This window comes from Diadema setosum, chromosome 8 (genome assembly GCF_964275005.1).
Source record: "Diadema setosum chromosome 8, eeDiaSeto1, whole genome shotgun sequence".
NCBI classification, from domain to species: Eukaryota; Metazoa; Echinodermata; class Echinoidea; order Diadematoida; family Diadematidae; genus Diadema; species Diadema setosum.
This window is the reverse complement of record NC_092692.1, coordinates 37,368,322-37,391,701: the sequence shown is the minus strand read 5'-3', so window position 1 is coordinate 37,391,701 and position 23,380 is coordinate 37,368,322. Positions and strand designations below refer to the sequence as shown.

The following is a 23,380-nucleotide window of genomic DNA, read 5'->3' as shown; positions in this document are numbered from 1 at the left end:
GCCTTTTTCGCGGCATGAAATTTTCGCAAGTTGCCTGTAACATTCAAGGATTTTAATATTGCGAATCTTGGCTCTCGCGAAATTCGCAAAATTAAAATGCAGACGAATGTTCCTTGTTTTACTGTATGCTGTGCCTCATGAGTACCACCAAGGTTTGTGAATTGCTAGGTGAGAATCACTGCAGTTTAATAACTCAAAATCCTATCAATCATATGGCAGTGTTTGTTTATGCTGTTTGTCTTGTTTTTTACACCAAATAGTACTAAGGATATTGAAACTGAAATGGTAGACTTCTAGATTTGTATAACCATAGAATGTTGCAAGCCCTAGACTATCCAGTTACAAAGAAATGCATACTGGTAACTTATTTCACTCTGAGAGTGCATAGAATCTTGTCATTTTTCTTTTTTTTTTTAGCATATCTTGCATCGCAAATCAGAATCCTTCTTGTTGTTAGACTGACTTCAGAAAAAAAAAAAGAGGAAGAAAATGATTATCCATGACATCAGTTGAAGGCTAGAATTCTGAAGACAATATAGAACAATGCAATTTACAACATATCACTTTACAGTGTCTTTTATATAATTTCTTTCACTAAGCAGCTTCAGCTGTCACCTGTAAGCTGTTAGATATTCAGTTAAACATAGGGTAGTTTTCTGTGCCGGTAATGCTGACCACCCCTTTTCCTTATGATGGAATCATCCTCCTTCCGTTCCCTCCAGTGCAAACTCTCACCAAGGAGTATGGAGTTGCCAAGGAGAGTCGCGATAAGCAGATCGCCGAGCTGAGGAAGATGGTGGAACGCACCAGCCAGACTACCCTGAATGACTATGAGAAGAGGGTGAGTGGATTAATTAATACCCACAAGATTGTCAGAGTTTACTGTGTCTGAGTCATGCACTAGTGAACTCACTTTAAAGGGTTGGTATAGTTTTGGTTGAGATGGGGGTTCAGCCTTGAACTTTCTGCTAAATAGTTAGAAACAATCTATGAAATATTAAAAAGCATACAATTCTAAGAGGAATTCAAAATTTATTCGATGAAAATTGGTTTTAAATGGCTGAAATATCTGAAAACAAAGTGAAACAAAGCGATGGTAATAAAAGGTGAGTCCCACCTTTTTATTGGGATCACTTTGCTTTGGATATCTCGGCCAGAAGTGATGTACGGTGTTCGTCGAATCGTGTTCCACCTTGCATGTTTCAAATCAACTTCTAATGAATGAAACTGGTGTCTCCTCAAAGAAAAATCAGGTCCATCAAGATGTAAGTCAAGCTACATACTTTGTGTTTTCTCTCTCCTCTCCCCTCCCCTGCCCCCCCCCCCTCCCCTGCCCCCTCCCCCAGCTGCATGAGGCGGTGGCCGACCTGGAGCAGGAAAAGTTTGAGATGCAGAAGAAGCAGACCAGTGCCATCCAGGACATTCTGGAGGACACCAACACCAAGCTTGCCAAGATGGAGGCTGAGTACAACGCCCAGGTTGACAGCCATGTGAGTAGTTGAATGTAGCAAAAAAGCTGCTGAAAACTGCTTTTAGATATCCAATAGTGGTGAGCCAATGGAGTTAAATGGAGTCAAAAAGGGCCTGAGCTTTTGATCCTAGCAGAATCTTCGTCAGAGGCAAAATAACAAACAGCAGGGAAAGCAATCCCATATAAGGACTACACAGAACAAAGAACAGTCAGGGGAGGCCTAGGGACACAGTAAAAAAAGCAAAAGGGATGGGTTGGAAGTCATGGGCAAGGAGCCCAACAAGTAAAGGGAGGGGGATTATAGCAGGAGAGTGGACAGACAAAAGGCAGAGGAGGGTCAGTGATGATCCCAAGGATCATAGGGGGCATCCCGTGAAGGATAAGGATGAATAGGGAGGCAACATCAAACAAGATAAGGAACAACAGAGGAATAAAGAATAGGAAAAGAGTGAAAGTGATTGAAGGTTTCAGCTTCATCAATCTATTCATCTGTCAGCCCAAAGGAACCATTTCTTTTTTCTTTTTTTCTTTTTTTCTGTTGTCCCTTCTCTTACCTGCACACTTTAGAGGAACTTGGCCTTGCTGTTTGGGTGATCGGCTTTCAAATGGTCCCCCTACCCCCCCCCCCCATTAAAAAGTTAAAAAAGATCAAAGTAGAGAAACAAACAAACGGATAAACAAACTTAACCAGATGTAAGGTTGGTGAATCTCCATGGATTTCACAGTGCGATGATCTTCTATTTGAGTCATTGTGATGTCGTTGGGATTAGGGAATTTGCATAGCAATCAGTCTTCAAGGTTTCATGAAACCTGTGCCTAGCGCCAAGCAAAGGGCTGCTTGAATATGCTTCAAAGACTACCAATATCTTTTCATTTCATTCCTTTTTTTTTTCTTTTTCAAAAATGACATCTTTGATTCTTGTTTCTTATATTCTGTACAGAGCCACATCAATGAATCATATGTACCTGCTTACACTTTTGAATGTTTTGTGTCAGTTCAAAAGAAGTTAAGACATCTTAAAAATCACACTTCACCCACTCGTGCTCAGTTTACCCAAAGGTTTGGAATCATGCATGCCATGAAGTTAAAAATTTGAAAAAAAACAGTGAAGAATAGAAAATTGATATCTGTTGTCTTTTCTTTTTTGAGGGGTCATGTTTATCAGGCATTTCCAGCAATTTATGTAGTCCTGAAAAGCTTACCAGTAAATCAATCTTGATATTGATGTTCACTATTAAGGCAAAGGTGATCCATGACCTAGAGGCGAAAGTTCACCAGCTCACGAAGGAGTCCGCCGATCAGAATGCGGCACAAACCCGGCTCTCAGAGGACAAGGCAGAGATGGAGAGACGAGCCAAGATGCTGAACGTGGAGCTGGAGAATATTACGAAACGGTGGGATGCCAAAAACTTTCACTTTTCTTTCAATGTCGATTTTCTTGTATCTAAAAGGTGCTGTCTTCCCTCTTAAAGGGAACCCAAACCCAAAGAGCAATGTGGATTGAGTGAAAGCAGCAATATCAGTAGAACACATCAGTGAAAGTTTGAGGAAAATCGGACAATCCATGCAAAAGTTATGATTATTTAAAGTTTTCATGTTGGAACCGTAGATGAGGAGACTGCTAGAGGTTATGACGTATGAGTAGACAACAATATAAAGAAAATATAAAGAAAATGTGAAGAAAAATTCTTTTTTCTAGCATTATGAAAAAGCACTTGACGAGCTGCTTTCAGAAGGCAGGGGGAATAATTGCTACCCATAACATATGTCAGTATCAAGTTGATGGAATTTGTTATTTTCATGAAAAATGAATTTTTGTGTAATTTTCTTTATATTTTCTTTATATTGTTGTCCACTCATAAGTCATAAACTCAAGTAGTCTCCTCGTCGAGCGGTTCCAACACGAAAACTTTAAATATTCATAACTTTTGCATGGATTGTCTCGATTCTCCTCAAACTTTCACTGATGTGTTCTACTAATGTTGCTGCTTTTACTTAATCCACATTGCTCTGTGGGTTTGGGTTCCCTTTAAGAGCTGCCCAATTTCCATGGTATGAACAGAATATTTACAAAATGAATATCAAACTGTTTGCCAATGTAGTAGTGATAGGTGAAAACACTTTGCAAATGTGTTCTTTTTTTGTTTTGTTTTGTTTTTTTGCCTCTGCCGTGGAGATTGTTTTGGCCAACATTTGCTTGTTTGTCAGGGTAGGTCTGTTGTGATAAATGGAACAGGTGATTAGTGTTTGTTGGTGATTCGAACCAGAATCAAGATCCAGGATTTTGTAAAAGGATGTTGGCCCTTATGACGCTATGAGTATGGTGGAGCTGTGCACTTTCTAAGTGTTTTTGCCTCTTTTAATGCTGATGACTGTGTACATAGTCAAATCTCTCAAGTGAAGAAGCCATTTGATCATGAGTTGAATGTTGCCATTGTACATACATATCATAAAATGTCATATTGAGCTGCTGTTTGCATTGTGTCCACTTGATTTTGAAAACCACTGATGGTATATGAATGCTGACCAGTGGCTGGTGAAGAGAAACATGACTCTTATTGGATTAGAGTTTGAGATCATACGTTGTATATTTTTTGTTAGGGTCAAGTACATATAGACACTCGACAGACAGAATTGAAAATATATTCTTTGTTAGGGTCAAGCACGTGCAGACACTCACCGAACAGAATGGAAAATATCAAGATGTTGCAACTGATTGACAAATTGCCCTACATCAACGTAAATAAGATGTTGTAAACGGCATGTTATATCCATATGGGAAGCATCTTAATTATACTTAGTGGATGACACCTAAGGCCGATATTATGTTGCTAATTAAAACAAACAAACAAACATTTCCAATACTGTTTATCCAAAGAGAAAATGGTGGAATTAATTATTTGCTTGCCTGATATGTATCAAAATGTCTGTTAAAACTCTTGATGTTGATTTTTGAAATTTTGTTTGCTGATTGCAATTTATGTAAATGGAGAATGAGAGTGATGGAGGACGGTTGTAAAGTGGAAAGATGTCTTGGTATCGCCTTTTGACTACAGCTACGTTGAGCTGGAGAAGCAATACGAGACGAGGAGAGATGACCACGAGAGGGAGGTGATGCACCTGAGGGGGAAGGCAGAGGCCAGGGTGGAGTTCTTGAAGGAAGAACACAGCTCTGCCTTCACCAAGGTACGAGGAACCCCCCCCCCCCTAGTAGTGCTAGCTGTGTGATGAATGAGACAAAAAAACAGGATGTAAACCACTGGAGCAACAACAATGGAGGGATTATCAGATTACATTGAAATTGAATATGCTCTATTAACACATTCAGTCCATGATTAATGCCAACTTTCAAAGCAGTAGCATTATCCTTTCAAAGGTTATCAGACTTGAAAGTGAAGAGTGTGCAAAGGGTTATCAAGAAATGAAAAGGGCCTCTAAAAAGAACCTGATCTCACTACTCTTCAAAAAAAAAGGTTGTAGAAAAACTACTAAAAATGCACTTTCCCATTCATTTTATGATCCCAAAATTAAGAATAATGTAGAAGAAGGGCAGCTCTTTAAGAAAATATGAAAAACTAAATATTGACTTGGTTGACCCGTTTCACCTTTTTTTGAGTCCTCACGTGAAATCAAGGGGTACGACTTTTTGTTCGTTTTGTGATGCACGATCACAATTGACCCGCGATGTGTGCATTTAGTGTCCATTGCCACAGAAAACCCCTCAGCACTGTACGCACTGTCTGAAGTCTTGAGCACAGAAAGTGTTTGTGCATTGCAGCAGCTATGTCCCTAACGAAACTACCTCCATCGACCATATAACTAGAAAAGCACAGACCTCCACCAGAGAGCACAGACCTCCACCAAGCAGTTACTTTCCACCGTGATCTTGCTCTTCCATAGAGATCATTGATTTCCACCCACTGAAAAATCGCCCGATTTCCCAATATAGAAGCCTTTGTTATGTCATAAACCTTCAGCTGCACGGCGCGGCTCGCCCTAGCAGAAACTAGAGCACGCACTTTAGTGCGCGCATGCAAACCTCAAATACGCGCAGCCTGATCTCCCAAGTTCATTGACTCTACCTGCCAAAATATCAAAAATCCTTCATAATTCCCCAAAAAGTCTCGGATCACTACCAAAAGTTAATCGTTTGGTACTTGTGTCATTCTCAACCTTTCCTGCAAGTTTCATCCCAATCCGTTCACTACTTTTTGAACGAACTAACAAACAAACCTATGGTAACGAAAACATAACCTCCTCCCTTATTTCATGTTTATTTGACTGTTGCATATGTGTCTGTTTCCACATTGCATGTCATGCACTAAATCAACAGGCACAGAATGAAAATAAATGGACTAAATGTAGTTTAAGTGATAAGATATGTTCAGAAAATTGCTATATAAACTTTGCTGTGGATTGATAATTACATATTCAACATAGATCCATACATTTTCAGGGATTTAGTATACAGCTGTCACAAGCAGTTGAAAAGTAACACTAACTTGCTGTAAAAGGCAGTGTAGTTTTTCGTATGGATAAGTAAGAGAAAGTATTTGGAAATATTTTGTTTGTCATCCGATAGAAATATTAAAATTATTTGATTTATGAAGCGTGGAATTTAATTAGCATTTGTCCAACACATCACTTTGCTATGACATGTATAAAATGTCCCATACATGGCAAAATTTGAATTAACAGTGGAACTCTGCAGTATTCCTGGGGGTAATTTCTCTGAATTCTGAAATTGATATTCATTTGAGTTTCAACTCATAGTAGTTGATGATGAAGTAGATTGCTAAAATATCTTTTTGCCTGTATGCTCTATATTCCTCCTGCATCAACAGCTGACCGAAAGCAACAAAGATTTAGAAGACAGAGTCCATGAACTGAGGCAGGCATTACAAGACAGTGAGCTCAGCAGACAAAGACAAATCAGGGTGAGTGTCTTGCAGAGAAGGATAGCGTGCTACTGCAAGGGCAGAAGTTTTTCCTTGGGTCACTCGGTTGATTAGATGAATATTGGCTGTTTTCAGTTGTTCAAAATCAAAACATAACATGGCATAGAACACAGAACAAGAAAAAAAAATGTGTGTTTTTATTTATGCCCAAGTTTTTTGTCACAAGTTTTTTGTTGTAACAAATGCAAACAGAAGGACAACTGACCAGAAATGAATATAATTTATTAATGGAAACAGTGAAATTTCCACCTTTACATTGCTTGATATATTTTTAGTGGTTGCTCTGGGTAACTGAGATTGTGTTATGATGTTGATGATGATGTTGATGATGATGATGATGATGATGATGATGATGATGGTGGTGGTGATGGTGATGATAATGGTGATGGTGATGGTGGTTGTGATGATGATAATGGTGATGGTGGTGAAGATAATAATGATGGTGATGGTGATGACAATAATAATGGTGGTGATGGTGCTAACAATAATAATGATGGTGGACACAGGTGGTGGTGATAATGGTTGTAGTGGTGATGATGATCATCGTGATAATCATGTGGATGGCATTGTGAAGGGTTGTTAATATCATTATTGCATCCTGATTGTAATAATTTGTGTTTTCATTTTCATCATTATCATCATGTGGATAATTAATCTGCAGAGAGAGCTAGAAGCTGGGTGTACATGTTTGAATGTCTTCTTTGTTTCCTCCCACAGGAGCTTGAGAGTGAGCACAAGCAGGAGTGTCTCCACCAGGAGCAGCTGAGTGAGAGGAGGCTGCAGGGGCTGAGGTCACAGCTGGAGCTGGAGAAGGAAGACTTGGAGAGGCAGCTCCGTCAGGCTCAGAACACCAACCAGTGAGTTGGAGGCAGGGACCGGTCTACCACTGTGGTGGTGGTGGTGGTGATGGTTTATTATAGTTCTTTTGTTTTTCTGAGCTGGAACTTTCGTACACTTGCGTTTACTTAAGTTCATATGATTGATTATTCATTGAGATGAATGGCTGCCCCTACTACCAGTATTATACTATAAATATATTCATATATCTATCTCTCTTTTTCACTAATTACCGTAGTTATTCTGTTTTTCAGAGCTAGAACTTTTGTACAGTTGAATTTAGTTTGGTTCATATAATTGCATTATGTTTCTTTACGTATTAAGTGGTTCCACCTACAACCGACATTATGCTGTTTATATACTCATATATTCATCTCTCTCTTTCACTAATGAATGTAAATATTTATTGTGTGCTCATATGTGTAAGTTTAGGTGACATGTATGTATATATTTATGTATGTACATGTATGTATGTGTGTTTGTATGACTGTATGTATGTATGTTGTGTGTTTGTATCTACTCATCTACATGTATGTGTTTGTGCTGTTGTGTACATGTATGTGTATATAAACTGAGGTACTCTTCATGTTAACAGTAGAGTATGCATGACTAGAGGATCCTTGAACTGTGAACACATTGTTTATTTGTCGTTTTGATATTGAACCTGATTTTAAAAAAAAATCTCATATCTCTCGCCATGAAGAGACAAAGAGGAACAGCTGAAGAGACTGAAGGAGGTCCAGAGGTTGCAGGCCCAGCAGGCCGAAAGGGCACTGGAGGAGTTCAAGACCCAGGTGGAGCACAACTCTGGCAGGATGTTTGACGAGATGAAGACCCAGGTATGTGTGTGTGCGTGCAATCTCTGTGCCTCTTCAAGGCATGAGATGTGTCCTCAGAGCACACTACATTTACCAAATTTCGACGTTCTGAAAAATGATAGCCTCTAAATCTCCTTTCCCCCAAATTGAGGTGACTGTTTGGCAAGGGGCAAAAAGTTAAAAACTATCAAATGTTTGCTTTTCTGTGGCATAGAAGAAAGATTAGGGTTCTTGAATCATCTTTTTACCAACTTTTTGTATTGTTTTAAAGTTGAGAAAGAATCATCACAGTGTCAGGTTTAAGTGTGGGGTATACATTTTTTAATGTATACCTTGTTACAGTTAAGTTTTGTTACAGTGACAGGTCTGTTATATTGAAAGTTCTGTTTTTTAATACAATTAAAGTCTTGGATCACAATGATAGTTCTGTTACTGAGAAAGCTATGTTATAAAAATCTGGTCGCAGTGAAAGCTGTCTTTGAAGGAAGCGTCTGTTTACGTGGAAATTCTGCTAAAGTGAAGGTTCTGGACTCATTGACAGTTATATCATAGTAAATGCTCTGTTCGCATACATGTACAATAGGGAGCTTTAGATTTTTGCAACGGGGACGTTCAGAGGGAAAAAAACCTATTCTGAGCATGAGCAGAATCGCATATCAAAGTCGATCTACAATAGCTTGCCTCGCCTGAGTTTTCACTATGCGTTCTCTACTGTTTTTACGACCACTCGATTCAGACGTAGAGAGCTACTTCATGCACCGATCATATGGGGGCGCCATTTTATTTTTTGTAGATTGCGCCTCAGCATGACCTTAAGCTACTTTTCAACAGGACGCAGGGTAGAGGAAAATGTCCAGCTCAAGCGTCCTCTCAAACGTCCGCGCCGCAAATCTAAAGTTCCCTAATGTAAGTTCTGTGACAACGATAGCTCTGCTAAAGGGAAGCGTTCTTCTCCTCTCATGTGTCTCGTAAGATGGCCAAGGTGGAAGCTGACCTAGCGACCTCCAAGGAGCTGCGAGAGAGACAGCTAGAAGAGTTTACCAAGCAAAGAGAAGAGGAACGGAGGGCCCACCAGCGACAGGTTGGATTGTTTGCTTTCAATTTCAATTTATTTTCATATTTCTTAAAGAAATGACACATAAAAAGATACAAGTACAATGGTATACAATACAAAAATTATAACGTACAAATTAGGTGAAACCGTCACATGAATGTGCAAATGGCTCAATATGGAAATGTACACAAAGGTCTGTTTGAAAGTAGTATTGGACTATATTCAAAGTACGAGAAATATGATGGGGATCTTTGTAAAAGCAAGCTTGTTCAGTCGTAGGTCGCCAGATAAAATCAGGTGTTGGGAAATATGGAGCACGGATCTATTCAAACCGTTAAAAGTAATTGAGGAAAAAAGATGAAAGTCAAACAAAGAAACAACGAAACTTATGTTACAATATAAGAATGTACAGGGGCGAATAAGAATAACAAATGAATGACATAAACCCTGTTCATACACGTCAGGTATCCACAAACAAAAGTGAAGTATTGGGGGTAGTTTTATGGATGTGTTACTGTGATAACAGCATAGATGAATGGCCGGTTTATTGCCGCTTGGTCTATTCCCACTTGGTCTAATCACCAGTTGGACTAACACCATTCGGGCTAAACCCATTTGGTCCACTTCTCACTTGGTCTACTTGCCACATGGTCTAATAACCAGTTGGTCTAATGACCACTAGGGCTAATCATCACTTTGTCTAATTCCCATGTAGTCTAATTGCCAGTTGGTCTAATGTATTTTTTTGCCACTAGGTCCAATTGCACTTGGTCTAATATCAGTTCGTCTAATGTTCAGTTGGTCTAACACCAGTTGGTCTATTGCCAGTTGGTCTTTTCCCACTTGGTCTAATAACCAGTTGGTCTAATATCCACTTGGGCTAATTCTCAATTGGTCTAATTTACACTTAGTGTATTTTCATTTAGTCTAATAGCCACTTGGTCTAATTGCCAGTTCGTCTAATCATCATTTGGTCTAATTCCCACTTTGGCTAATGACCAGTTGGTCTAATGACCAGTTGGGCAACCACAGACTCTAGGCTACTGAGTCTAGGTGTCGATTAATATGGTAATGTTGGCTCAAAAACAGATTTAAATTTTAAGTTCAATATAACGTAAATAGGTAATATGGTTAATTATCTTTTTTCTTGAAAGGGTCCGGGTGAAAGCCCACAATTTAAATGCGGGAGAACTTTTTGCATTTTGATGTTGTAAATGATGCAATTTGATGCATGTTTTTGCGTGTTTTATCGACTTCCAACAGTCCCAATTGTTTAAGGTATCAGAATGTTTTGATGTAGATATTGTTTTATTGAACAATTTACCTTAAATGGTATCACTTACATAAACTTTTTGTATTAATTCTTCCACTGAATGTCATTCCCACGGTGAGAACTTTAGTTTCGCTTTTTGATGTTGTAAATGGGGCAATTTTATGCATATTTGCGTGTTTTATCGACTTGAAAGAGTCCCGCTTGTTTCGAGTTAGTATGGAATATTTTGATGTAGATTGCAATGAACTATTTGCCTATAAAACAATCCTTAACATTCTTTAACTAAGTTATATTAAATTCCTTTCAACCTTCTTATTTCATTTCAGTGATATTCTGACCTCAATCTTTTCAATCTCTCTTATATCTCTACTGGCTCTCTTGCTGTCTTCTGTTCTTTACAACTTACAGAATTGTGACATTTAATTGTGACACCGTATAACGACACACCAACAAATGATGAAACTAAGTTTTATTTCTTTTTTTTTCATCCTTTACAAGACCAACTCATAAATCTTGGACCATGTAACTCTATCCCCAACGTTGCTCAACACGTCCACCATGCCTGTCCACGCACATCTGTGCTCTACCCCTCATGGCTCCTACTAGGAAAACTCTTTGCTGTGTTGTTAGCTGCATGGTCAGGCACGCAAGTGAAAGCTTGTACATAAAACCGTATTCATTCTCATTGAGAAATTTGGTGAAAGAATAAAATGCTAATGAGCTCTCCCTTTGTTAACAAACATTGCAGTATCCTTTCAGATCTTGATGACCATTTATACTGTGCAACTTGATTTTGACATTCAAATTTTAAACTCTTCTTGCTCGTCAATGCATACATTTTAAGTGTCATATTAAAAGAGGATGATATAAACTTTGTGATGATATATTTTATATGACATGAATTGTCCTATTTTACTGGTTCCTTTTTATTGGGACGCACTGTATATTTAAAAAAAACAATTTATAAAGCGCAATTATATACCATTTTAGATGCTCTGAAATACAAGTTTTATAGACAGATTTTTGAAAAAGTCCCTGGTGTGGGAGGGGGATACACCCTCCCTCCCCCCCCCCTCCCCCCCCCCCCCTGCTCAACTCTGCAATGCTGAGTTGTGTATTAGGTTGCTGTAAGATTGCTGTAAGATAAAAACACATGCATGTGTGTGTATTATATATAACGGTTGTGAACACTTCTTTTTTTTAAATCGATGGTTATGCTTCTTGTTTAGACAAAGTGGCATTAGACTAAGTGAGAATTAGACGAAATAGAAATTAGACCAAGTGACGATTAGCCCAAGTGGTAATTAGACTAAGTGGGAATTAGACCAAATGACAATTAGACGAAATGGAAATTGGACTAAGTGATACGTAGACCAAGTGGTAATAGCCGAAATGGGTGTAGCCCAAATGAATATTAGCCCAAGTGGCATGTAGACGAAGTGAATATTAGACCATGTGGAAATTGACCCAAGTGGAAATTAGACGTTGTGGCAATTAGCCGAAGTGGAAATTAGACCAAGTGGTGTTAGACCAACTGAGAATTAGACTAAGTGGTATTAGCCGAACTGGTCATTAGACGAACTGGATATTAGACCTAGTGGAAATTAGACGAAATGGTAAATAGACGAAGTGGTTGTAGCCCAATTGGGTTTAGCCCGAATGGTGTTAGCCCACCTGGTGATTAGACCAAGTGGTAATAGCCCAACTGATAATTTACCGAATGGCCGTCACCCTAATAATGCAGTATTTGTTTCGTCATTTTTTGCGACAATTTTGTGCCTTTGGCGCAGATTACACCCTCAGAAAAGTACTGCAATATTGCAGAGAATGAAACTTAGAAACTGCATGCACAAAATAGCTGGAAATGTTGCGACTCTTGCACTTGAGCACACTATACTTCATTGTACTTGGAGTTTGGGACCGGAATGTGATTTACTCTCCAAAGTGCACTGCGCAATGTTTTTCCCAAGTGCTGAATAACACTTGATAGGTGGAGGCCCTACAAGGAAAAATGCAATCTTGTGCCATACTACGGTATTTTTGCAGTATATGAACAGGGGTTTTCACAGGTTGTGAAAAAGTTGGGTACCGACGTGAATTAGCAATACTGCAGTGTTGGTGTATATCACTTGATATCTTTGATTGTTTGTTTGCTTTTTTTTTTTTTTTTGGTCACATTGTCATGTTGTACTTGCCATACTATTGTCACATTTTTATGTATGCATGTTTTATTAAGTGTAAATAAATGAAAATGAAATGAATGATTGAAATATATGAACAGGGCTATGGCAGATACAAGCTTTCTGATTGTCTGTTATTGTAATCTGTGATTACTACTTAGGAAGGGAGTGATGACAATGAAGAAGATGAAAGGAGAAATCACACTAGTGTCAGGGTGAACTGCACTGGAAGAAAAATAGAAAGAATGGAAATGTTTTGTCGGTGTATCAATGGTGCATATCAAGGATGTAAATAACCTCACTGTAGTAGTCCAACAAAATGTGCCACATTGTCGTCCGTTGCAGATTTCTGAGCTGGAGCTGAGTCATCAGCGGGAGCGGGCCAGCCTGCTGGAGCAGTGTCAGGAGGAGAAGGAGCGGGTAGGGGAGGAGCAGGAGGCCCTCTTGGCGTCCACCAGGGAGGGCCTGGAGCAGCGGCTGCAGCTGGTGGAGGGGCGCGCCCAGGAGCAGCAGAAGAGAGATGCTGGGGTGAGGAGGGAGGGGGTGGGGGGAATTTGGTGTGGTGGGGAGGGCATCGTTGCACCCCTGACCACATTCTTGGGTTACAGAATATTAAAGGAGAATGCAACCCTATTACATATATGTGAATTTAGGGAAATGCAGGAATATTAGCAGAACACATCAGCAAAGTGTGAGGAAAATTTGACAGTCCACTAAAAATTTATCAATTTTTAAAGCTTTGGTGCAGCCATCGCTTAATGAGAAGACTACAACCCTTTGTGACGTCATGTATGGACAGTGCTATAAAGAAAAATTCGACATATTTTCACTTTCCTAGCATACTGAAAGACCACTTGATTTACCTCTGTCAGAAAGCAGGGAAATAATATTACCCTTAACATGCCAGTTCTTGAATGTCAGTAAAAAGTCGGGGAATGTGTGCTTTACAAAAAGGAAATACATTTACGTGTTCCATTTTCCCTTTTTACAATGGGCCTACTAGGTTTCTCACTAGCACCGTGACTGCCGTGGCAAATTGTTGACAGTATAGAAGTCTCGCACGGCATCCACAGCAATCACAGTCTGTCATATTTGCCCATCCCGTCCCCCCGCATTGTCTGGTGTCCATCCCATTTTGTCCTTGTTGGCCTGAAACGTGATTGCCGTGGCCGCCGGGAACATGGCGTAAATGTAGCATTACCCTTTGATTTCCCTCCTCCACCTTCAGACCATCTCTGAGCTGGAGCGTCAGCTGAGGGAGGTAAAAGAAGAGATTCTACAGGGAGACTCGCTGAGGAAGCAACAGCTGGTAGAACTGGGTCTACTCCGGGAGGAGGAGAGACAGAAGGTGCAAAGGGAGCACGAGACAGAGGTCAGTCTTTGGTGGAAGAAAATGAAATGGAAGGAGATCGTATAGATTGTATTATGTGTGATATAAGAGAGACAGAAGGAGCAGAGAATTGTGAGACGGAGGTCAGTCTTTGATGGAAGAAAATGAGGTGGAGGGGGTCTGTATGGATTGTATTATGTGTGATGCAAGAGAGAGAGAAAGAGAAGAGTGGAGATAGGAGAGATAGAAGGTGCAGAGGGAGCATGAGATGGAGGTCAGTCTTCGGTGGAAGAAAATGAGGTGGAGGGGGTCTGAATGCTGTGGATAGTTTCATGTGTGATATAAGAGATAAAGAAACAACCAATGTAAAAATTTGAACCAGTATGATCGATGTTCAGTATTGTTAAATATACAAAATGTGAACAATAGTTATGATACAAAATTTTCCAGATTAAACTGTCTAGATTATGGTTTATTGAGAAAAGTAGTGATATTTCCTTGTATTTTAGTCTTTATTTCAAAAATTTTATGTGGTAGGATGTTTTGTGATACAACTGACCTACACATATGCATCAAATGTGATATCTTTAACATTTTTAGAATCACTGCTCCCAAAGGGTAAACATTTAATGAAAAAACAAATGATAACTGAACTTATCTTTTAGTGATGGTGAATTCTGTAATCTCATTGGTCAATCAACCACTGAATATATCCCGTATTACGTGATAAGGTCATATTGTGCGCATGCGCTAAATCCACCACTTCATATTTTCCGTATTCCGTGATATGGCGTCATGATATTACACAGCTAGCTGCGGGTGTACCAAAGACGCTTATAGGAAAGTGCGCGCTAATCCTGTACAAAACAAATGGACAGCGCGCAGTCCTCAAGGGTATTATGCACATAACCTGAGACCACCAGACGCTTGATAACGACAACAGCAACGTATCTGGCTACTGCAGTATCTTATGGCGTGTACAATTGTATGCGCGCATACAGTAATCAGCTCGCGAGACGTAGGCCTATGGCTGACAGCCGGCGATTTCAACATCATTCACGAGGGGAAATCAGTGAGAAGAAGGTTAGCACTTACACTAAAAGATAGAATCGTTACCCCCTGCTTGTTCTTACGAAATATGGGAAATATCTACGGTCTGGTGCCATATTCCATTCGGCCTCCAGCCTCATGGAATATGGCACCAGACCGTAGATATTTGCCCGTATTTCCTGAACAAGCAGGGGGTAACTAATAGTGTCTTTGACTCTTATCACATCATCTTACTGTGGAATGAGAAAGTACCTGTTATATTTTCTGTTGTTGTTGCTGTTGTTGTTTTGTTTTTGTTTTTTAATTACGGTCACTTTCAGTGTGGTTATGGAGGATGCCACGAAAGAAAGCTGTTCCTATAGTCCATGGGCCAAGACCCGAAAAATGGGTTATTGGTACCACCTGAGGTGGCAAAACCTTTTTGGTGTCATTTTGTTTGTCGGGCATAGATATGCTTATCGAGCTATGATAGCATTTCTGAATGAGTAGCTTAGTCATAATAAATGAATTTTTAACCAATTTGGTCTCGTTTTTATATCCCTATACTTCTGAATTGAAACTAACCGCTATACAAAGAAGAGCACTGTCTTGTGTATGTCCACAAGTGTTCTGTTGTAAATGCGGTGCGCTTTGTCTTTATTCAAGGCAGCGAAGGGAATATCCAAAGGGTTATGATGTCCACAGCTGTCACGCGGTGCGCTTAGTCTTTATTCAAGACGGCGAAGGGAATATCCAAGCGCTGTGGACATCATAACCCTTTGGATATTCCCTTCGCTGCCTTGAAGAAAGACTAAGCGCGCCGCCTTTACAACAGAACACCTGTGGACAGTGGACATACAGAAGACAGTGCTCTTCTTCGTATAGCGGTTAGTCTCGATTCAGAAGTATAGGGATATAACAACAAAACCAAATTGGTTAAAAATTAATTTATTATGACTAAGCTACTCATTTGGAAATGCTATCATAGCTTGATAAGCATACATGTATCTATGCCCGACAAACAAAATGACACCAAAAAGGTTTTGCCACCTCAGGTGGTACCAATATCTGGCCTGGCCCATGGACTACTAGTACATGGTATTCAGGGCAGATTTTATGTTTTGTGGGAATCTTTTTTTTTTTTTTGTATGCGCTGTAGGTACGGCAGCTGAGATCTGAGATGGATCAGTACAGGATATCCCTGCAGAAAGAGCACAGCACTCAGATGGATCAAGCATTAAAGCAGGTGAACAGTGCTGGTGTGTGTGAAATGAATTCTGTAGGGATGTTTCATCTGAATGACTGACATGCATATGCTAATGCTTGTGAGGTAGCACCGTTCATACTTCATGATTTAATCTGCTGTAAGTTTGAGGAGCAGCTCTTGATCTGCTAATGTTTTGTATGTGAATCCTTCATGTTGTGCTTTAAAAAGCTTTAAAAAGCCCCCCCCCCCTTCATGTTGTGCTTTAAAAAGCTTTAAAAAGCCCCCCCCCCCCCCCCCTTCATGTTGTGCTTTAAAAAGCTTGTGTGCCCCTGTGTAGGAATGTTGTGTGTCGGCATTTTGGGAGACATTACAGAATAGCTTTCCAGTAATGATTCTCTGATCTTTTTTTTTTTTTCTTCTTCTTCAGACAAACGACCGCTTGAAAGACATTGAGAGGGACTATTCAAACAGGCTCGACCAAGCTTCGGAGGTAAGTTGGACTCATATCACATAGTCTCAATCATCCAATTACAGAAAGGGGCGTTCCAATCAAGCCCATGGTTTTTATTTAGTCCATCTTACTGAAACAAGTATGAAATACACATACCTTGCCCTGTGTGTTAATGTGCATGTATTATTGTAGGTCTGTTTGCATACATGATTTACATGTCACACAAAATTTTATGTGCATTTTGAACTTTCATTGTCCATGGACTAGGCTGAAACCACCTAAATTTGTGAATATCGGCCAATATGTGTAGTGTGGTTCTTTTAGTCTATCGCGGATCAGAATGCGAGCAGATTTTTTTTTTTTTTCCAGCTTATGTTTAGACAATATTGCACTGTAGGCAAATATCAACTCTTCCCAACAAAACCGCCTGAATTTGCCCATCACTTTTTTTTTTTTTACTGAATCGCAAGAATTCACCCTAACGCTTGCTCTCTGCCAATCTGATATTTCTTGTGTACCATCCATGGTGACCGACATGTTACTGAACCCAATGTTTTTGTAGAATTTTCATAATTGTAAATGTGGTCATCTTGCCATTCCAGTTGTGTCTTTCAGGAGTACATAAATACAAAGTTTATGTGTATGTATGTATGTATGTATGTATGTATGTATGTATGTATGTATGTATGTATGTATGTATGTATGTTTGTATGTACATTTATGTATGTATGTATGTATGTATGTATATGTATGTATGTACATGTATGTATGTGTATATATATATGTACATGTATGTATGTATGCTTATATGTGTGTATGTATGTATGAGTGTGTTTGTGTGGGTGGGTGTATGTTTTATCTCAGAGGACAGTGGGATTAATGTGGGGTCAAGATAATGCTAGAAAGCAAAAGTATTTGTCCATTTCTAATATTCATTCTGCTCAATTTGTGGTTCTCATGTACAAATATAAAGCGCACAAAATGTGGAATGCTGTCTGCAGGTGACTCCCATTAAAACGAAGTCCTCTGGATGGGCACTTTTCTTTCATTATGTCCAAATTTCTTTGTAGCTGAACAGTGAAATATATAAAGTTATATATGCAATGATTTTTGGACCTGAATTTTTGCTTTGTTTCAACGAGAGTTTCGTTTCAACTGTTTTGTTATAACAGGGATACACTGTAGTCTCACTTCAAGCACTGACATAAAAATGACAGCCTGCTGACATCATTCTGTACTGTTTTTTGTTTATTAATGTTGTTCGTCATTGATTGTTCACTGGTATTTCAATCTATCTCATTGCCATGCATTTCTGTTCTCTCTCTCCATTCAACAGACGATCAAGGAACACCAGCTCACAATTGAAAGACTGAGGGAAGAATCACAAGTGTAAGTTGCTGACTGATTTTGTTTCATTTGTATTCTCAAAAGCCATGACACGTTATGACCTTGATAATTGTTTTGATCAGAAATTTGAAAGTGAGCCCCTTTTGTATTTGGAATGACAGGTATGCATTATCTAAAGATACTGTCAGTCACCCTTGAGATGTGTGTGGTTGTTGGCTTGGTTTTTGTTGGGTGGTTGGTTTTGGGGTTGGTTGGTTGGTTGGTTGGTTGGTTGATTGATTGATTGATTGATTGATTGATTGATTGATTGATTGATTGATTGATTGATTGATTGATTGATTGATTGATTGATTGATTGATTGATTGATTGATTGATTGATTGATTGATTGATTGATTGATTGATTGATTGATTGATTGATTGATTGATTGATTGATTGATTGATTGATTGATTGATTGATTGATTGATTGGTTGGTTTTATTGTTCCTTTGGATTAGAACAGCTCAAAAATACTGCAGATCTCCTGTTTAGACACTCATTGTGGCGGGAGAATGTTGGGTGGTAGAAGACTTAACGGTGCACCACATATTCTTTCTAGGGTATGTGTTTGGCCCTGAAAAGGTCCTACCCAATCCCGATGTTTCGGCAAGCATGTTCTCGCTATTCTCAAGGGAATTGTTTTTCCCTACTCTTACAGTGCCAAGAGTAACATGGAGCTTCAGCTGAGTGAGACGGTGTCCAAGCTGGAAGATGAAAAAGAGTTGTTGAGACGCCAACATGAGGCCTACAACAAGGTATGCAGATTTTTATCACCATGCCCAGCTGAATTTCAGCAAAATTACGAAGGAATAAAACCGATTCTACCATGTAGAATTCAGTATCATGTCATATTCGTTATCCTACCAGAATGCATACAATATTATAAATTGAATCTTCCACCCACACTGTGAGAATTATAGTATAGTGATTTGACCCCCTCCCCCCCCCCCCCCCCCTCATAAAAACTTGGTCTCAAAATCGCCCAGGTAGAATAGTGTTAAAAGATTGCATGCACCTCAATCTTTCCATTGTCCAAGCCAGCCTTTTTCATACGAAGGAAGAAGTGCTTTCATAGTACAGGGCGTGTGAGATCATCTTAATGTACTTATATTTGAATATAGGGGTCAGTTCTGAGATGGGTCTATTAACCTGTTGAAGACGAGTCCTGAGAATACTTGGGCAGGTGTCTATGGGAAATGCATGTTATAGCAGAATCAGTCCATTCTCAATGGGTTAATTAATGATATGGCTTTTGAATTATTTGATTGAGTTGGGTTCAAGGATACTCAAGGGAAGAGAGAGAGAGAGAGAAGCTGATACCAGAAAGAAAAAAGCCTTAGTACTTTGGCATTTCTCATTAAATTAATAACTTTGAACCAGACTCATCATGCAATAGATAAATAAAACTGAAGTATTCATAAAAGTTGACCTTATGATTTAACGACCCATGGTGATATGTATGCGTATATATATATATATATATAGATTTATATTAAATATTTATTCATTTATTTTTTTATTTATTTATAGTTTTGTGATATGAGAAGGCTTATCAGTTGATGTCAAGACATCCAGAACAATCATGTAAATGACATTTTATTAATTTAGTGCAGTACCCTCTTGCCTAGATAAGTACTGTTTTTAAGTGCAGATATAGCTTTTTACACATCCAGGCCAAATGGTTTAGACAAGTCACAAAGTCATAGATATAAAGATTTACATCACTTTTTTATCTGTCTCCAATTTGATATTGATCTGTTTATCTGTGAGTGTTTGTCTATACATCTAACTCCCATGCGCGGTCTTTCTCTTTCTGTGTAAAATATATATCTGTGTCTATTTCCGTCGTTTTTTCTATATTACTCTAATTTGCTATGTGTATGAATGTATGCATCCATGTATTTGTCTATCTTACTTGCAAGCATTTTCTCTCCTCTCTCTCTCTCTCTCTGTCTTGTCATATATGAAATTTATCTATTTATCCATGTATCTATCAATTAATCTACCCATCTATCTATACTTCTATCTATCTATCTATCTATCTATCTATCTATCTGTCTATCTATCTATCTGTCTGTCTGTCTATCTATCTATCTTCCTATATATCTATATTCCTATCTATCTATCTATCTATCTATCTATCTATCTGTCTATCTATCTATCTGTCTGTCTGTCTATCTATCTATCTATCTACCTATATATCTATATTCCTATCTATCTATCTATCTATCTATCTATCTATCTATCTGTCTGTCTGTCTATCTATCTATCTATCTACCTATATATCTATATTCCTATCTATCTATCTATCTATCTATTTATCTATCTATCTATGTATCTGCATGTATGTATGTATGTATGTATGTATGTATGTATCTATCTATCTATCTATCCATGTATATTTCTATCTATCTATCTTTATATTCATCTATCTATCTGTTTGTCTTTCTGTGTATCTCAGTATCCATCTTTTTGTGTATCTACTCTCCAGGTTTATCTGTGTCTATCTGTAGATCAATCTGTAGTACAGTGTACCTCTCATTTTCTTGTACTTTTTCTTCCCATGCCTTGTTCAGGCTGTGCAGAGGGAGCTGGACGATCAGAGACAAAGGATCAAACAGCTGGAGAGGAGACTACAACAGCAGGAATTAGACCACCAAGAGAAGGTTCAGTTTCTTGTCTTTCTCTTTTTTGTCTTGTTTTTTCCTTTTAAAGATCGTTTGTTGCCACTCCAAGGAAACTTTCGTAGTCATATTGTATACTGTAAAACAAGGAATGTCCGCGTGCAGTTTAATTTTGCAAATTTCGCGAGCGGCAACATTCACGAAATTAAAATGCACGCAAAAGTTCTTGCGTACACAATATGAACTGAATGCCAGTGGCAAGTCTCAAAAATTGAATGCTGCTAGAATGGCCGTTGGCTCCAATTCGCGAAATTTTCATGCCGCAAGTATATCGTGTTTTGCAGTACTGTTAATGGCTGCAATTTACAAAGTGGTAATGCTTGTGTGTATTAAGCAGAATAGGACTATACTGAGCTTGTTAAATGTACAGTCAGTGTTAACTTACAGGCCATTATGAAAGTATGCCCATGATGAGCGTGTTTGTTTGTGTGTTTAGTTTTTTTTTTTTTATTTGTTATTGTTGGGGGGTTTTTTAGTTTGCAAATTTTAACTTATGACTTGAGTCATAAACTAAAGATCGTCACCTCTTAACCAATCAATTAATCTGTGACCAAAAATAAAGAAGTCATCATAAACGTGGGATCCACCTATTATTATGACCACTTTGGTTTACTTTCTTTTTGGATATCTCAGCCATTTAACCCATAGAGGACAGACTGATTTTACTACAACATGCATTTCCCACAGACTCATACTCAGGACTCGTCCTCAATGGGTTAAAGACCGATTTCCATCAAATGAACTTTTAATTTTTCTTATTGTTGTATGCTCTGTAATGTGTCATAAGTGGTTTCTCATGGTCTTGCAAAAAAAAAAAAAAAAAAAAAAAAAGATAAAATCTGAATCTCCCATCTCAACTAAAACAATACCATCCTTTTAAGAAGGGCCCATGGAAAACCAATATGAGGTGTATAATTTCCCTGTTTATAATCAGCTGTAGACAAACAATAAAAATTCAATTTCTTTCTCTGGTTTCATTTGCTATGATCTAGATCTTGCAGGTGCAACATGAGTATGAGGCGAAGAGCAGAGGTCTTCTTCCAGCATCAATCCAACAGGTGAGGGCGCTATTCAAATGCCATTAACCTTAACCAAAGCCAGTCAAACTAGAATTAAAGACCAGTTTTGGTTTGTCCATCTTGAATTAGGAAATTGCTATTTCCTCATTTCCTATGATATCATTTGTTGGTTTTTTTGTTGCATATCATAACTCAACCAGAGTTTTTGTTGTTGTTGTTGCTTTTTTAAAGTTTTTTTTTATTTATGTTTTTTGCCGCTAAGATAATTGTAAAGATCTATCTGTATGGAGAATGATTTCAAATGACAGAAAAATCTATGTTGGTAATGTTTGATTTACTGCTTATTTCCTGTGACTTGTACTTGTATTTGTTTCTCTCTTTCTTTTTGTATGTTGTGTCCAGGAGTTAGAGGCCACCATTACCTCCCTCAAGTCTCAGGTGACCACCCTCCAGCAGAGAGTTCTGGTCTTGCAGGAGGAGATTGACATGAGGAACAAGCACATCTCAAGGTTCTCCCCATCCAGGAACTAAGCAGGGACACACTTGCCACATTCTCCACTCCAAGCCCCGCCCGCATCTTGACCCCTCCCAAACCTTTATCCCAATTCATTCCCCAGTACAAGTTTATCCCCACCCACAACCCAACCCAACCCAACCCAAACCCTAGCCCCACTCTAATCCTAATGCCATTAAAACCTTAGCACCCACTACATCCCAACCCAGCCCAAGCTCCAGCCCCACCTAAGCCCCCAAAAATGTAACCCCACCCATACCCCAGCCACACCCAAATCTCAGTCCTACCAAAGCTTTAAACCCATGCACACCCTATCCAGTCCAAACTCCAGCCCCCCCCCCAAGTCCAACCCTCTCAGAACCTTAAACCCACCCACTGCCCAGCCCCACAAAAATGCAGCACCCGCCAAATTCAATTTCAACCCAAGCCCGAGGCCCACCCAAACCTCCTACCCCTCTGCCCAGTCCCCCACACTCCTTTGTGGCTGGTTCAAGACTGTCTTCAAGCCACTTGCTTAACGTGTCGACACAAACTTCAGTCTCACTCGACTGTTTCTGTGGTTTTAGGCAACCTCCCCCCCCCCCCTTTCTCCTCACCAAACCTTACATTGGTGCACTGCACATTGATTTGTATTCAGTGACTGGGGAGTGCACTTCAGAGTGGACAGCAGGGCCCCATTTTATAAAAGATGTTAGGATAGCAACTCATGCTGGAATGGAAACTTCCCATAGCAACAGCCAATCAGGAAGCTGGATTCTTGTCATTACTATGGCAATTGCCATTCAAACAAGAGTTGCTATCATATCAACTTTTTTATGAAATGGGGCCCAGATCATTCTAAGTTAGGAGGAGGACAAGCCAGGGAGGCAACATTAGGGGTGATGAGGCGGTCAAATATTATGAAGTTGTGGTGGATGGTGCCATCTGCAAAGAAGTGCAGGCAGATAGGCAATTAAAATCCATCTCCGGACATCATAAAACACAAACAAACGACACCGCCGTAGGCTTACTGCAATATGCACTTTTAGGTCAAATTATGGTTACAGTGTGTCATGTGATCACACTGCATGGACATCTCTCCATTTTGTGGTGTTTGTTGCCGTTCCCTTTTGTACCTAGGCCCCAAAGTGATGTGAGACATTGTTTTAGGGGCTGTCTGTTCCTCTTC

General features: G+C 39.2%; 1 protein-coding gene across 1 annotated transcript in view; it reads left to right on the top strand.

The window, feature by feature from the left end:
- The window catches only part of LOC140231922 (centrosomal protein of 112 kDa-like), a 29,606-nt gene extending 7,377 nt beyond the window's left edge, over positions 1 to 22,229 (top strand). The window contains exons 9-25 of the mRNA XM_072312069.1: positions 723 to 841; positions 1,347 to 1,490; positions 2,712 to 2,866; positions 4,529 to 4,658; positions 6,317 to 6,409; positions 7,148 to 7,287; positions 7,971 to 8,106; positions 9,059 to 9,166; positions 12,938 to 13,120; positions 13,821 to 13,964; positions 16,111 to 16,197; positions 16,586 to 16,648; positions 17,946 to 17,998; positions 18,654 to 18,750; positions 20,572 to 20,661; positions 21,672 to 21,737; positions 22,101 to 22,229. Of these exons, the coding sequence (XP_072168170.1) occupies positions 723 to 841; positions 1,347 to 1,490; positions 2,712 to 2,866; positions 4,529 to 4,658; positions 6,317 to 6,409; positions 7,148 to 7,287; positions 7,971 to 8,106; positions 9,059 to 9,166; positions 12,938 to 13,120; positions 13,821 to 13,964; positions 16,111 to 16,197; positions 16,586 to 16,648; positions 17,946 to 17,998; positions 18,654 to 18,750; positions 20,572 to 20,661; positions 21,672 to 21,737; positions 22,101 to 22,229 (1,937 nt within the window). The remainder of the gene's footprint in view (positions 1 to 722; positions 842 to 1,346; positions 1,491 to 2,711; positions 2,867 to 4,528; positions 4,659 to 6,316; positions 6,410 to 7,147; positions 7,288 to 7,970; positions 8,107 to 9,058; positions 9,167 to 12,937; positions 13,121 to 13,820; positions 13,965 to 16,110; positions 16,198 to 16,585; positions 16,649 to 17,945; positions 17,999 to 18,653; positions 18,751 to 20,571; positions 20,662 to 21,671; positions 21,738 to 22,100) is intronic.
- Positions 22,230 to 23,380: the final 1,151 nt, after the last annotated feature.